The following is a 15,760-nucleotide window of genomic DNA, read 5'->3' as shown; positions in this document are numbered from 1 at the left end:
CAGCGTTTTTGTTTCATTTGGTTTGAATGCATGATCGTCTCTTGGCTCTTATTCATCCAATCGACAGCTAATGAAACATATTAAAAAAAAATAAAAGGTTAAAAAAAAAAATAAAACATTCAGATTAGGCGCCTTTTCCTCCCTCTGGTAGCTTGTTCTGCTTTTCCTGCATTTTTGCCAGCCCTCAGCATCTTGCCGGTGTCACACAGCAGGTTGTGAGCTCCCTTGTTGTGGCAGGCGATGTGGACCAACTTCAGGTTTGCCCTGGTGAACAGCAGCTGGTACACGTAGTCCAGGTTTATGTCGACGGTCTTGTGATTCTGCAGCGCGTCCAGCAGCGCCGGTATGATAGTCCTCTTCTTTTCAATCCTGCAAAGAAAAAAAAAAAAAGAAAAAGGTGTTAGGTTTAAACACCAAACATCTTATTCAGCAACCTGCACAAAGAAGACACAGAGAATCAGTTAAATTGATCTTGCAAGGAGAGTGCTCGGAGACTGTTCAGTTTACAATCCTCCAAACCACTCTGAAGCAGTCTCCGCTCGCCAGGCTTTTTATTGAAAATTGGAACGCCCTAGTTACACAGGATTTCAACTGCTGAGGGAAGGGGAACAAACCAGTTGAAATCTATTAGGCAGGGAACCAATACACAACAACAGCATTCATTGTTATGGGAGTAACTTCTTTATCTTCCACAGGCAGCTGCAAGATACAATTGGGTGCAACCTGCAACTGCTCGCATGCTTGTGTTCTGATATAAGGAGAAATAACACTTCAGTAATAAGTATAATATAATATTGTAAATGGTCAAGAATGTTATTAGTAAAATATAAGATTGCATAGTGATTTAGTTGTTATAAGTGAAACATAATATAACTAGAATATAGATTAAAAGTAGAATAACTATAATAAATCCAACAAAAGGCCAGGAAACATGCCGTTCTTGGTCGCTTTTTGCGCCCCGGACGCAGCAAGTGTCCCACCTGTGGTCCAGATTCCAGGTGCTGAAGACGATCCTGCTCTCCCTGCTGCCGTAAGGGTTGATGGAGTGGAGCGACCGGCACAGCTCCTCATCAAACGCTCCCTGGGGAGAACGGAGAGGAAGAGTGAGCTGTGGGTTCTGCTGGCGGTAAACCGGGCTGCAACCAGCTCGGCGTCTGCCGTACCTGACAGGTAAACCATCCTTCTTTAGTGCAGAGGCGACCCGACTCCTTTTCGGTCCTGTCAAAGTAGTTCCCGTTGTATTTGTCATTTTTCAGCATCTCAACCAGGCACTGTGACGTTTTTAAAAACTCGGCCTTCACCTTAGCTTTCTGGATGCTTTTGGTCGTGTCGTTCACCTGAGAATGAGGGGATGGGGGGAAAAAGGAAGTCGAAACCTTGAAGGGTGTCGAAGGATTTGCAGGGAGAAACGCAGGGGCTCTGCGTCTTACCTCTCTCATGTAGCCTCGTATTCTGCTCTCACAGTTGTGCTTCATGTAGGCAGACTTTGTTTTGAACCGAGCATCGACGCCTGCAATAGAACCAAAGAGTCAAAGGGCTGGTGAGTCTCACGCTGCTCGGTGGGGGAAATCTTTCATCAGGGAGGTACAGATGGAGACTTCCTGATCAATTTCCTCTCATCTTTGGCAGACGGTTTGGGTCGGATGGTTGAAACTGGAAACTGGTCGTTCCAACCAGACGATGATTTTATAAGAACTGGCAAACTAAGCTTTTAGACACTTCCATAAATCACTGGACTAAAAATATTAGGACTTTTCTTTACAAACAAACAAAACAAAAACCAGCAATGTTGGAATTATTCCTCACTGGAACAATAATGGTGCTAATACAGCATTAAACGCTCCAAATGAATATGCTGATTATGAGTGGAAGTAAACTGCACTATAGTTTAAAAAGCCATTACTCTATTAGATGAGTTGCATATGGTCAAAGATTGAGAGGAATATACAACTAGATAGATACAACCTATGGAAGTAACAGATTTATTACTGTAGAAAAAGGAGGGGAATCAACCAGCTGACTGGTCTGTACCGTTAAACCAGTCCTCATCCTCCTCTCTGCTCTCCGCGTCTGCTCGGTCCTCCAGGTTCTGCAGCAGGTCAGAAAGGACTTTACGCCTCTTGGGAGATTTCTCATCGGACAGAAGATCCTTCGCCGCTTCGATGAGCGCGTCAGCGTGGCGATCCGTGCTCAGTAACTGGCCGATGTCGCCGAGAACTGCAGAAAGCGGCGAATAGCTTGGAAGTGTGACAACAGCGAAGGCTTTTGGCCATCCCTAGAGACGAGTCTTGTCATTTCACGTACCTCCGCTCCACGTCTGTCCTTTCGACAGAAGAACGAGTTCACTGTTATCCGGCAGGGTGGGAAAGAACTCCTCTGTCACGATCGTCCCATCTTCATACAAACAAACACGCGCACCAGAAGGTGGCAGCTGGAGCGGTCGGAGAACACATCGCATTGTAACACCACACGTTACTTTAAGCTCAGTTCAGTTTTTACACAAACACGCACTTAGGTCAGATCAGCCATCACAGAACACAGAAACAAACTAGAAAAGCCAAACACACCACATTTCTTAATGTAGTAACCGGGGGTGTAGCAACACATCGATTCACATCAATATACCGATTTAATGATTAACAAGCCAATTATATCGATGCAAAATGGAAATACCGATCCACACCCCCATTTTTGAGGTATGCCTTTATTTTGAAATTCAGGGACGAGGCTATAGCGTACAGGTGATCTATTATTATTCTAATTAATATTTCAAAACTAGACAATTTAAATGTCTGATACCTGTGAGAGATTAGAAATAAAATGGTCAAATATTTGGCCAAACCAGACATATTAAGTCTTTAGAACAGTTCTTTTTGTGTACAATATGGGCCAATAGCCCCCCCACCCCCCGGTTTAAATAAACCGATGGGCAGATAACATTGCATTATATCGGTCAGAAATCGTAGCAAACTTTATTATATCGGCAAATATTGTAATGTCACCGGAACAAATCTATATAAGAGAGTATTGTGATGAAACTAGTGATTTATACCCCTTGTGATGTAATCCCACTAAAATGATGATCAACCCATCAATGATTTACTGAGGAGTGCTGTAAATAAAGGGAACAGAGCTGGGGTCGGTGTTCTGCTAGTTAGGTGAAAGTTTTCAGATAATTACTAGGTCTAGCAATTCTACGGATCCCTTTAACTTTTTTTAAATTTATTTTTTAATGTCTGTGTTGACTGTTTGGAAGATGTCCCGTTTATTTATTTTGTCCTAACATGACACAAGTAAATATGGAGCAATGTGATCCAGGGTCCTGGACGCTCCAGGGGTGTCAAACTCCACTCCACTGATTATGAAGTCGAACAAGACTCCATAATCATACACACCACAGCTCCGAACCTATGACCTGTTCCCACTTACTCTGCTCTCGACGAAATTTGTTCGTCGATAGATAAAATATATATTTTTATTATCATTATTTTGCATGAATAACATTTTTAAAACGACGTTTCGCTTTCGAGTGTTTTCATTTCCCTCATCCTTCAGAAAAGCGGAACTGACAGCGACGAAGGTTGTTTTTAAACTACAAAGACTCACCTGTAGCAACTGGCAGCCCTTTTTAATCAGCTCCTTTACATTTTTCGCGGCAACTCCGTATTTTCTGTCCCCACTATTACCTCGAACTTTAACTGGCTTGTTTTTCACGAAGAGACCGAACATTTCACAGCTCAAGTTTATACATGCCGCTTCCTTTGTTTTTCTTCCTCTTGACGCTCAGTGACGCAGCAGCGGTGGTGGTGGTGTTCTGCTGCCCCCTACTGGTTGTCCTTGTGTTTCATCAGATGGCGGGGATAGACGAAATAAAAAGACCCCCAAAATATCTGAAGAAACAAGCTGGGTTGTGTTGTAGAGAACATTAAAATGATTCATTTCCTGGGGATAACAAAACAAACAGATAAACATAAATAAATAAAAAATTATGAATACAAAGTTTTTCTGCTTTTGTTTCCTGCCTTCTTATTGTTGTTTATCTTGCGATCTTTTTCCTTTGCAGAGAAGTTCGCTCTTTGAAGAGTATTGTCTCTTTTATTTAAATAAATCTATAATTTCACTATCTTAAGAGCAGAAAAGCGCAAGTGGAACTAAAACAGGTAAAAATGGAAAGAGCCCACTTTCATGACAATTTGAGAAGTAATGTTCTCTTTTTGCATTTTCCACCTAGTTCAAGCAAAGTGTCATTAGGTAAGTAAGTAAACTTTATTTATATAGCACTTTTCACAGAATAAAAATCACAAAGTGCTTCAAAACATAAACAACCACAAAAAACACAAGTAAAAGATTAAAAAAAAAGATATGGTGTATTTATATCGCAATTTACAACAAGATAAGTCATTTTGACACAATCACTGACCACATGCAAACTTGTTCAAATTAAAGATCTTATTCTCAAAACTGACCAAGGAGAACCTTATTCCGATACCTCATAATGTTTCCCTCTGTGTTATTATATTATATTATTTTATAATTATTATATTATATTATAATATTATACCCCAGTTTATTACATTTACTGTCCAACTTCATATTCAAGGTCCTCGTCTTTTCCAGTACTGTGTCAACTCATATTTTATGAGTATATATAAAACCCTGTTAGCATATTTACGTACTCGCCATGCGTTTGTAATTTTATTCTATTAAAAATGAGAATACATGAATATTACCATGGAAACTGACGCAGCACGATGGAGCATACCAACGGACAGGTTTAGACCGCTCCACACCACAAATGCTATGTTTGTATTTCACAGTAATTCTGTCTTCAAAAACAACTATATTTGTAGTATAATAGTGGAACTGATCAGTTTTAGTTCAAGATATATTTACTTTACTGGTTAAAGTTTCTTTTATTAAACGCGTACGTCTTCAGTTACCCCTCTGAAAAAGAATAGTACCACTTGATTTCCAACATGGCGGCCGCTTGTTTGAAAATCCAAACGAAGAGGGAAACCCCTTTTCCGAAGTAAAAACGTAGTAAATTTCTAGAATTCCCAGTTTTGTCCTATATGGCGTGTTATTTGTTTTATCATCAATAAATGGGATGGTGACGGCAGACGAGAGGAACAGCATGGCAGACGGCTGGGGAGAAGTGTTTCAGAGGAACCGGCTGGTTCCCCCGTGCAGCCAAACAGTCCGCCTGGCTGTGGAGAACCACCTCACCGCGTCCCACGGCTTCCAGCTCATCCTCAGCCGGCTGACTGCAGCTCACCTCCCGCAGGTGACTCCCCAACACTTAGCGCTAAGGGCCGCTAACGAGTCTGGTTGTGGCAGAAATGCGTTCGGGTGTACATAAACACATAAAGCTAAACATTTGTGGATTTTACTCCACCCACTTTGTGTTTTTATGAAATAAAAAACAACAACAATAAATTGCTGTAAACGCTACATTTTTTTAATTAAGGGAACGCTTCATTTTCAAAGGCGCATCTCATGTTAAACTGTACCTTGCGGAGGTATTCAGACCACTTGAACCTTTTCACATTTTGCCACGTTAAACCACCAACTTTGGTTGTGTTTTTGCCTGCGTTTATGGATTTCACCAACTTATGGCCTGCATACCCATAACATGCATGTGTTTGAATAAAAAGGAAACTTCTTAAACGTGCTGTCCGTTTTGTATTCAGGCCCCTATGATGGTGGGATCCTAAAGTGTTCATTTAAGCTGTATATGCAACAACTCTTTTGAGGGTATGTCTCTAACAGATTTGTTCATCCTCCTCTAGAGCTACCATGGGCCCAGTGACTCCTCCATTTAGAAATGCTTTCCGTTCATCCCGTCATGATAACCATTTCTTGATAGGTATCCAGCTGTGGCATTATCTGTTTTTCTGAATAATGGGTCCAACATTGCTCTGTGAGATGCTCAAAGCTAGGAATGTTGATTTATTACCTAACCATGCTTTAAACTTTATTCCCCATCTGTCTCCTGTGTTTCTTTTTTTTTTTTTTTTAATGATGTTCTTTGTTCACTAAGTCTCCAAGAAACCTCAGGGGTCTTTAGAAACCAGCGTTATTTATGTTGAATATAATTAAATCTATATCGCCTTTATTTACTGACCTGGTGAGTTATGAGGGCCGTTCCTTGCATGTTTTAGAGGGATTGATACAAATGTATTTTCAGACTGGTATTTGTGAAAGGAAAAAGTAGAAAGAAAAGAGAACCGTGTAAACTTTCACTGCTGCTATCCAATTATGCACTACTCTTTGTGGGTCTATCACGTCAAATCCCCTAAATAAACGACTATGACGTCTGTGATTATAACAACGCAATTTGTGAAAGAGTTCAAGGAATATGAATGCTGTTGCAAGACGCTGTTTGCATGCTCTGGAACGCCACAGTGCTCCTTTATTAGAACAGTTTGAGACCTGCTTGTTTCTGTCTCCTTTATGCTAGTTATGCATGTGATTTATTTATAATTTACACAACTCGTTTGCGGCGTTAAGTGCCACTTTTCGATGCTGTCTTCTTTTGTTGACCCACAGGACCCGTCGGCCGAGGAAGATGCAACGTACCAGCTGCGAGTGACTCTGTTTGACAGAAAGCTCCAGCACTTCTTTGGCAAAACGTGGAAGAGTTTACCCCAGAAGATGAAAAACAAGAAGATTGCCTTCAACGAGGTAACTTTTGGTGTTAACCACTGGGACAACAACAGCGGCTGCAAAGTGCTAAGCGTTTATTGGCTGCAAGGCTCTGAGGAGCTATCGTGAATTCCTCACATGTTGTCTTCATAAGCATTCAGTCGAGGATTATTTAGTGAAATCAATCCCTATTCAAACCTTAATTGTGCTCGTTTACCGTTGCGATCATCTAATTAAACTCTACTCAAAACATTTAAAAATCAAGCCTTGAATAAAATGACCACTTATGATCGGAGTTTGTTTCGCTCGGCTCTCTGGAATGATAACAGCATAAACGAAACAAAACAAAATAATTTGGCAATCACTTCAGTGATCACCAACCCAAAGTTATCTAAATTCCATTGCGCCACTTCTATGTTATAAACTTTCAGGCGCAAACAAAACAAAACAACACAGTTCATAACTGAAAAGTCTCAAATTTTTATACAATTAATTTTTAAAATTTCCTTCATTTGGCTTTCCTTTAGCTTTGTAGAAATTAGGTTTTTGGATACACTTCTGAAGAGGCAAGTCTGTCTGAGTTGACCTTAAACATCAGTAAGACACAACAACACGGATTGCGAGAGTATATCTGATCTAAACTGTCAGACGTTCTTACAAGGCTTTTATGGGCTATGGAAAAGTATGGAAAGTTGATTTTTAGAGACTTTACTGTATTAAAGGATTCTTACTCACCTCACACCTGCCTACCCACCCACCCATCCATCCATCCATCTGAAAAGTTGAGTGTGAAACACTGAAATCTTGACATGAATATGGTGTAGGGACCCCTTTTCTTCACAGGCTTTCTGTTTCGGCTGTGCTATGCGAAATCCTTTCGGGTGTGGGTTTATGCCCACATTTCAAACAGATACACGGTGGGTCAAGCGGTGTGTTTAAATTGATCCTTAATCATTTTGTTGCTTTTTTTTTTTTTTTTTTGTGATGGACTGATTCTGTAATCTGTCCACGGCATACTCAATGTAATGCACAGTCACAGCCAAGTTGTTTGAGTGCCAAAGCCCAACATCTGAATGGTGAAACTTAATTACAGAGCAAGCAGACAGACTTCCTACCAAAATTGTTGTAATTTGCTCATTTCAATAGACCCAAATCATACAGTGGGTCCTAAAATATCACTTTGCTTTACTGCTGCTCCTGCTGGGATACTGGCCATCCTTCAGTTGTAATCAGGGCAATTCTGCTGCTGAGTCCTGCAACCACTGTTTCAGCTTAGTTTGTTGATTTAGTTGCAGCTCTGAAAAAAACAAAAAACAAAAAAAAAACATCAGTGTAGACAGCTACTTTTAAATCACTCCGGAGTAATTTCTCATTATGAGCCTGAAGCACAGCTTCTGGTGTAGTGCGCCGATGATTGGTTGAATTGATTCATCAAATCATTACTTTGAGCTCCTTGTTACTGTTGATGCGCTGATTACATTGCTGAAAGGAGAGAATGCTTTCTTCATTATAATGACAAACACTCAACATGGAAATGAGTTCTTCTGCATCTCTAGCCACAGCGTCAGGTCAGCCACGGTGCAGCACATAGTTAACACCGACTGCTTGTCCATGCTCGCGTTTAAACTCTTCATCTTCAGAAACGCGCAGCTTTAATCTTCGCGCTACCTCTACGCTGTCTCTCTGTTCGTTTCCTCTCATTTATCCACTGTCATTCTTTTTGTACTCTGTAATCATCATTAGACAAAGGAAACGGAGAAACCATTTTTATGTCAAGCAATGTGATGTCCTCTTTGAAAGATCTGGTGTCCTCTTTGCTTTGATGATGAAATTCCCCATAAGATATTGAAAATGCTAAATAGGATGGTGTAAGAATCAAGTATGTGAGATAAAAAAACGAAAGTCTGCTACAGAGATAATAGTCAGGTCTGTTTATGGCACCCTTACAAGCTTATTTTACTGGGATGACTTGGGTTATGCACAAAATGCAAAACTGATGGTCATGCATAACCTTTCAAGTCACTAGGTTGGAATTTGCCTTAATTGGAAGAAACGGAATGGACGTGCCTGTGCGAATTCTGAGTTATCTGGGTCTTTGCAACAGCAAAAATTGCGATAAAATCGGAGGTAACCGGACTTTCCCTCACTTCTTTCAACATCTAATCTTAGGCCTAAGGCCATAACAAATAACAAATCTTCCTAAAAATGATTGCAATACACCACAATATTAATTCAACTTCCTAAAAATGATTGCAATACACCACAATATTAATTCAACTATGATAATGTTATAATAACACAAGTATATCCTCTCGACATGACCGCTCAGATAGATTAAGCGGTTGGCCGCCGTCATTTGACTGAAATCCAAAAAAACTCCCACACTGCAGCAATCGCGTTTGCCTTTGACACCAACTCCATTTTCTTTTCAAAATAGCTGTTCTCTGGCTCTCTCACGAGGCTCTCACGCTAAACTTTGAGTATGTGCCTACCTGACAAAAGATTTAACTTCTCCTACACCAAGGAAACGAGAAGTGAGGAATGAGTAGACGCCGATGCACTGCACTGAAACCTTTTGTTATCCAGTCTCATAGAGAGGAAAGGGAAACACAAGGGGAAAAAAGCAGGCATGCATACACAAATTAACAAGCTTATTTTAATTAATAATGCGATTAAAATTTATTGTGCAATATAATTGGTTTATTGATTATCGTGACAATCTCCAGCTGTCAATGGGCGAGAGGCAGGTACACCCTGGACAGGTCGCCAGTCTATCGCAGGGCTGCTAAATATCAATTAAATTAAAAAATACTTTATAAATCCCAAAGAGAAATTACATGTTGCTGTTACTCATATTATGCAGGTTTCTTAACAGAGTTCTTGTAGATGCTGATGGCAGTAGGCAGGAAGGATCTTCGGTAGGGTCTGTCTGAAGAAGTAGATCTGAAAAAGTCTTTGACTGAAAACACTGTTGATGTATGAGAGTCTGATAAAGAGGATGCTCAGGGTTGTGTCAGAAGACATCACACTCTAAACAACAGGCTTATAGAAGATATGCATTATCTTGCTGCAAGCACTAAGGCACTGGTCACCAACATGGTGCCTGCGGGCACCAGGTGGCCCCCAAGGACCACATATGGTGTCCTCGAGCCTGTTCTAAAACTAAGGGATATAATAAGTACGCTCTGCTCTGTCCCTGTTTGTAGATGGCTTCATAGTTACATCCCCAGAACACTCTGCTGTTCAGGTGAAATTCAAGGAATTTATACTCCTCCACCACTTCCAATTCTTCTCCCCTGATGGAATATAGTGTTTGATATATTCCTGCTCTCCTAAGATCTACAATAATCTCCTTGGTTTTATTCACATTTTCGATGAGATGATTGTTTTCACACCACGGTACAAAGTGGTCCATCATCTCTGATACACCCCACGACTGCATAGTCATCTGAGTGTTTCTGCAGACGACAGGAGTCTGTCTTGTGCTGGAAGTCTGAGGTGTACAGAGTGAAAAGGAATGGTGCGAGAACAGTCCCCTGAGGGGCTTCTTTGTTGCTGACCATGTGGTTAGACACATGACCCTTCAGTCTCCCAAAATGTGGTCTGACATTGGGTTTGTTGAATCAGGTGTATGATGGCATCTTCAACTCAAACTCCACGGCGATAAGCAAACTTCAAGGGGTCCTGATAGGTGCTTGTCTGCTAACTCAGGTGGGCCAACAGGAGTCTTTCTAGGACCTTCATCATCTGGTATGTCATGTCAGGACAACAGATCTACAGTCCTTAAAGAGTGATGGCTCAGTTTTCTTTGGTACCGGAACAAGACAGGATGTTTTCATAACACTGGATCAGGCTATGGTTAAAAAGGCGCTGCAGAATCTCACAGACCTGCTCTGCACAGGCCTTCAGGTTCAGGACTGTGGGACTGACACCATCTGGACTTGCGGTCTTGTTCTGGTTCAGTGTCTCCATTTGCTTCTTCCTCTGACTGCTAGAGACATACAGGTGGAAGGGGGAGGCAAACAAAGCATCATCATCTTTGGGTTTGGTGGAAGACAAACATGTAAAAGCTGATAGGTCCATGGCTGAGGTGGAGGATAAAACATTTGAGGTGTGACAGGAACACTTTGGGTAAAAGGAGGATGGTGTGTCTGACTGTGGGCAGGAGAGGAGTATGCTGAGGTTGTTCCTGACCTGAATCTGTTGTATTCAGCTCATTGGCTCTGTCCAGACTTCTGTCTTTTTTAATCCTTCTGCTTGAAGCCTGACCACACATCTCTTGTTCTGCTGGAGCTTGCTCTCCAGTTCTTCATGTATGCCTCCTTATCTTGTTACTTACAAGTTGCTACTTACAAGTTAGTTCTGTATACTGTTTAATAATTCCACGTCTTTCACCCCAGAGTCTCTTTTTTTCTAGTTGAACAGGTCCCTCAGATCACTGGTGATCCAGGGTTTGTTTGTGTAAGCATGTCACTGTGAAGTTTATGCAGTCAGTCACATACACTGTCAGGGAATTGATGTACTCTCCATGTGGCTGGCACAGTGCATCCCAGCCTGTAGCCTCAAAACAATCCTGAAGGGCTTCTTCAGCTTCCTGTAACTTAGCAATAACTGAGCTGATGACATCACATGCAGTGTCGGCAACAGCAGATGGGTGGGATGCAAGCAGTTGCCAAAATAACACTGGTGAACTCCCAGGGTAAATTATATGGACGAAAACCCACTGCTAAAATTTCAATATCTGGGCTGCAGATATGACAGTTAACATAGATATGTCCTGGATTACAGCATCCATTGTTGACAAGCACTGCCCATCCTCTTCTTTTGCTCTTGCCGCTCCTCTTTAAATCTCTGTCTGCTCATATGATCAGAAAACCTGGCAGAGAGACGTTGGAGTAAGGGATTTGATCCTTCAACTGTTAATGAAACACATATTACTAGATTCCTGATACATTAGCTGGATCCTTGCTAGGGCTTTGAGCTCAGTCAACTTGTTTCCCAAAGATCTCACATTACCCTTCATGTTTGATCGAATTGATGGTTTGAACTTTTTTCTCCACTCTCTCTTCTTTGCTCCTGCTCTGCATTCATGATGCCTCCTTTTCAACCTGTGGGATTTGGGGCTGTAGTTGAGATATTATTTTAGCTTTTGAGATATTAATATGTTGATCTGTTATAAAAAAACATCTTGTTGCTATGATTACACATAAAAATGTGTAAAAGTAAAAAAAAAAAGTGTAAGCAAAAATCCTTCCAGCTGCACAGCATCACTACCCCAAAAATATTTGTCTAAAACACAATGTTTTAGGCAGAAAATGAGGAGTTAAAGAACATAGCTATACTTCAATCAAATGTATTGTGTTATCAGACAGACAATGTTGTCACAGACCATAGTGCTTTAAGATTGTGTTAATCAGGTTATTCCTTATACACTCAAAAAACTCCATGTTAACATTGCTGGTAAATGTAGGTATTTAAGGAGTAAGAAAAAAATCATCAGATCCATTTTAGGTAATTTCATATTTGATGTTGCTGAAGCAAAATACTTTAACATTGTATTTGTTTACTGCATTTTGTAAGGTTGATTATACTCAGATTTGTTTAAAGCTTTCTCGTGTGGATATTATCTCAATTTCAACATCACAGAGAAACCCAGTATTTCTGTTCCGTAGTCATATATCTATAAATATAAGAATCAGGTATCTTGTAATGAGGGAGCAAATTTCAAAGGGTTGGGAAGATAATAATTACATAATTATGTAATTATATATAATTGGACCTTCCCTCCAGGTTTTCAACAACACACTTGAAATACAGCACACCTGTGGAATGTGGAAGCAATGTGCTGTGGTCTAATGTAACAAACCATATTGTTTTGACCCACATGCAAAATGCTGTTTGTGGTAAAAACTGACACTACACACCACCCTGACCTCACCATCTTAAGGCGAAACATGGCGGTGGCAGCATCATGCTGTGGGAATGCTGAGAGGATAAATGAAGCTAAATATGGGGGGGCATGCTGGGCGAAAACAGGTCAGAAGCTGCAAAAGACCTTTCAACAACCCTAAACATCCAGCCAGAGCTACAATGGTGTAGTTTAGATCGGAACATATTCATGTCTTATAATAGCCCAGTCAATGTCATCCAATATAGAACCTGTGGCCAGACTTCAAAATTGCTGTTCAAAGATACACTATTCAGTCTGACTGAGCTTGAGCTATTGTCTTTGAAAGAAGTAAGGGCAACTTTAAGACCCTACATGTCTGGTAGAGATATACCTTTAAAAGACATCAAGCTGTTATTGAAAATCAGTTACCATTATCTTTCTACTTCACAAAAAAAGGCATTACTTAGCTTTGGTCTGTCATAACAGCCCAGTTGTGGTTGCAATGTTCCAAACAGGAAGAAAGTTAAAAGGGTATAAATACTTTTGAAAGGCGTTGTAAGTTGTTCAAGCAAAGTCAGGCTGACAGTGGAGTTATTAAATCCCAGTGAAAATTGACTGCTTAGCCGAACCATGTCCACTAGAGATGTTACAGGTAGTCAATAGCAACCATGAGAGGTAACCTTTGCATTGAATGATGGCGAGGTACATTGCAGGTGCTTTTCGCTCATTAGCTGTTTAGATTTTTCTCATTGTACAAATTAATACTTTTAATGTCTGTGTTATTCTGAAAAAGTAAACATTCAAGAAGATGTTTAAGAACAGTGGCAGGCAGGTTCTCTGAAATAAGCCATCTGTACACTTTGCACCTGTGCCTTAAGGGAGGAAGGAGAGAAAAAGAGAAAGCAAGGCTTTTGCCTCTCCCTTTTGTCATATGCAGGTTTTTTTTTAAATAAATGTGAGCCGTCTCGCTGTTTTTCAGTGACATGCTATAAAATAGATCTTTAGCTCCTCTGATATCATATCCCTTTTTTTCCTGCGACACTAAAAAGCCAGTCAGTTGCAGAATTGCAGCCTTACTGACGGCAGGATTTTGACATCCGATAGTCGCATAAAGTTTGACATTACCTGCCAAAGGGTTGTTTTAGAGCCCGCAATTATTAACTACAAAATGCATCTCCGTGTAGCCTATTTCTTTTTTGAAAATCCACCCCAAGGCTCCATGTTGTTATATTTGAAGCGATATCTGGGGAGCAGCTGGGCGCCTGTGTTCTCCCTCAATCAAACATCTGAATGTCTCTGCGAATCCAGGCTGGAGGCCAGTCACCCACTGGTTTATAAATGGATCGGAGCAGCGAAGAGCCTCCCAGTAGCTTCCAAATTCGAAGCCTACTGAGGGATATACAAATTTGCCTTCTCACCTTGCAGCGTGTGCTGGGATAAAGTATATATCTTTTAGTGAAATTCAGAAACTGTGAGCTGTAGCTGGCTGTTAAATGGAGAGTGTTGCATAAATCTTTTAGCAGTGACATAAATGAGTCACAGCTATGGCACATTCTGATTTCCATTTTGCTACCATCAGTTTTTCCTCCCATTTTTTTAATTTATTTTTTTACCCCCTCCATCTGCTTGATGTTCCTTTGATCCAGCATTTTTCGCAGTGCGCGGCCTTACTTTGATCCGTCACAATAGTCATAGCCTCTATAAAAATCCACTTGGTATCCCAATCAGCATCCAAATCCCATTACCCATCCAGGATAATAATATAAACCACATCATATCCTATGAGGATGATAAAGTAGGCCTGGCCCCTTCTCTGCCGTGCCGCCGAGAGCTGCACCAGCTTTTTTTTTTTTTTTTTTTTATTAGATTTGGCCCGTTGCTCTCGCATTCGTGCTCGTGTTTATGAGTGGCAAATTGCTGTTTGATATCCAAATAATGTTGGGTTGGGGGGATGGGGGGGGGTCTCCTAAGCTGCACATTAGCACAGTGAAGATTGCAAGCGGTCCTCCACCCTCCCTCCCCACTCAGGCCATGATGGATTGGTTTTAATATCTACTGAAAAGCAAAGATGTGCAGTGATTAAAGGTAGAAAGAAAGAGCGAGAAAGAGACAGCTCCAACCAAATCTGGTTTCATCCCCTGCATCAGTTTTTTCCCCCCCTCCTAACCAGCGCGCATGACATCATTGCAATGTTGTCGCTTGTGTTGCTTTATGTTTCGGATCCTTTGATAGTGAATAGTTTTTTTTTTTTCTTAGAAATGATGTGCAGTTTCATTTTTTGTTTTGTTTTAAAGTATGGGTTTGTTGATGCGTCAATGTTTTCTTAAGGATTTTTTTTCCCAGGTGTTTTTTTTTTTTTTTAAGGGAAAGATGCAGGAATCATGATGACTGCGCGTGAAAGATCAAACCTTCATGAAGAAAAACTCAAGGCGATCCGTTACCTCAAACGGAGTTTCGATGCTGCGGTGAAACAGGGCGATTTTAACGTCGCAAAATCGTGCTCATAGAGGCATTTATTAAAGCCAGTCTGATGCGTTTTCTTATTTGGGAGCTCAGGTGCAGTTTTTTTTTTTTTTTTTTTTCTCTAAAATCGTGACACAAATCCTCCAGACAGTTGTTGGAATATTGCACTGTAGCTTTTGCCTCTTCTCTACACTACAAAGGCGTCGTCAGCAGAGGGCAATGTTGTGCTACACATACGCAGAGAGGGGCCCGGGAGAGGAGGGAGGGAGAAATGTGCATCTGCTTTGCATTGTCTCTTTCTGTGATCACTCCATTTGAGCTCCCCAGCCTTTACAGGGAACCAGTGGTTTCTTCTTCACGTGTGCAACATTATCAGACCGACAGCCCGGCTTGGGAGGGAAAGGCCAAGCTCCGTTCATGACCAACACAAACCTGTTTATCTAGGTCTGCAAATGCTTCAAGCTGAAACTATGCGCTTCTAAATATTTATTCAAAAGTTTTTTTTGTTAGAATATTGAAAGAAAAAACCCCAGGGTTATGCCTTATGGGGAAAAAAAAAAACCTTAACAAGATGGAGTGCCATGTCTCAGATACAGATAGTGTGATTAAAAACACTTAGCTTCACCCGCTTGTGCGTCAATATAACCGTCAGCCATCACATAGCCTTATTACATGACTTCAAAGAAGTGAGAGGCAGAAGACAGAATCCTACCAATGGGAAGTCCTTTGCATCAGTCCTGCAATTTCTCCAATTTGGTTTCG

The 15,760-nt window shown here is 40.9% G+C and overlaps 2 protein-coding genes across 2 annotated transcripts in view; one reads left to right on the top strand and one right to left on the bottom strand.

Moving 5' to 3' along the window:
- Nucleotides 1–86: 86 nt before the first annotated feature.
- Nucleotides 87–3,797, bottom strand: dffb (DNA fragmentation factor, beta polypeptide (caspase-activated DNase)). The gene is made up of 7 exons (XM_012866773.3): nucleotides 3,607–3,797; nucleotides 2,305–2,431; nucleotides 2,032–2,217; nucleotides 1,431–1,510; nucleotides 1,164–1,337; nucleotides 981–1,081; nucleotides 87–369 (listed from the first exon to the last, which is right to left on the bottom strand). The coding sequence occupies exons 1-7, from the start codon at nucleotides 3,727–3,729 to the stop codon at nucleotides 120–122; spliced, it is 1,041 nt and encodes a 346-aa protein (XP_012722227.2). The 5' UTR covers nucleotides 3,730–3,797; the 3' UTR covers nucleotides 87–119.
- A 1,073-nt stretch (nucleotides 3,798–4,870) lies between these two features.
- Nucleotides 4,871–15,760, top strand: part of nphp4 (nephronophthisis 4) — a 293,994-nt gene continuing 283,104 nt past the window's right edge. Inside the window, exons 1-2 of the mRNA XM_036133980.1 lie at nucleotides 4,871–5,284; nucleotides 6,550–6,684. Of these exons, the coding sequence (XP_035989873.1) occupies nucleotides 5,108–5,284; nucleotides 6,550–6,684 (312 nt within the window). The 5' untranslated portion in view covers nucleotides 4,871–5,107. The remainder of the gene's footprint in view (nucleotides 5,285–6,549; nucleotides 6,685–15,760) is intronic.

The sequence above is a fragment of the Fundulus heteroclitus genome, chromosome 1, assembly GCF_011125445.2.
Source record: "Fundulus heteroclitus isolate FHET01 chromosome 1, MU-UCD_Fhet_4.1, whole genome shotgun sequence".
Lineage (NCBI taxonomy): Eukaryota > Metazoa > Chordata > Actinopteri > Cyprinodontiformes > Fundulidae > Fundulus > Fundulus heteroclitus.
This window is presented reverse-complemented; position numbering and strand designations above follow the sequence as displayed.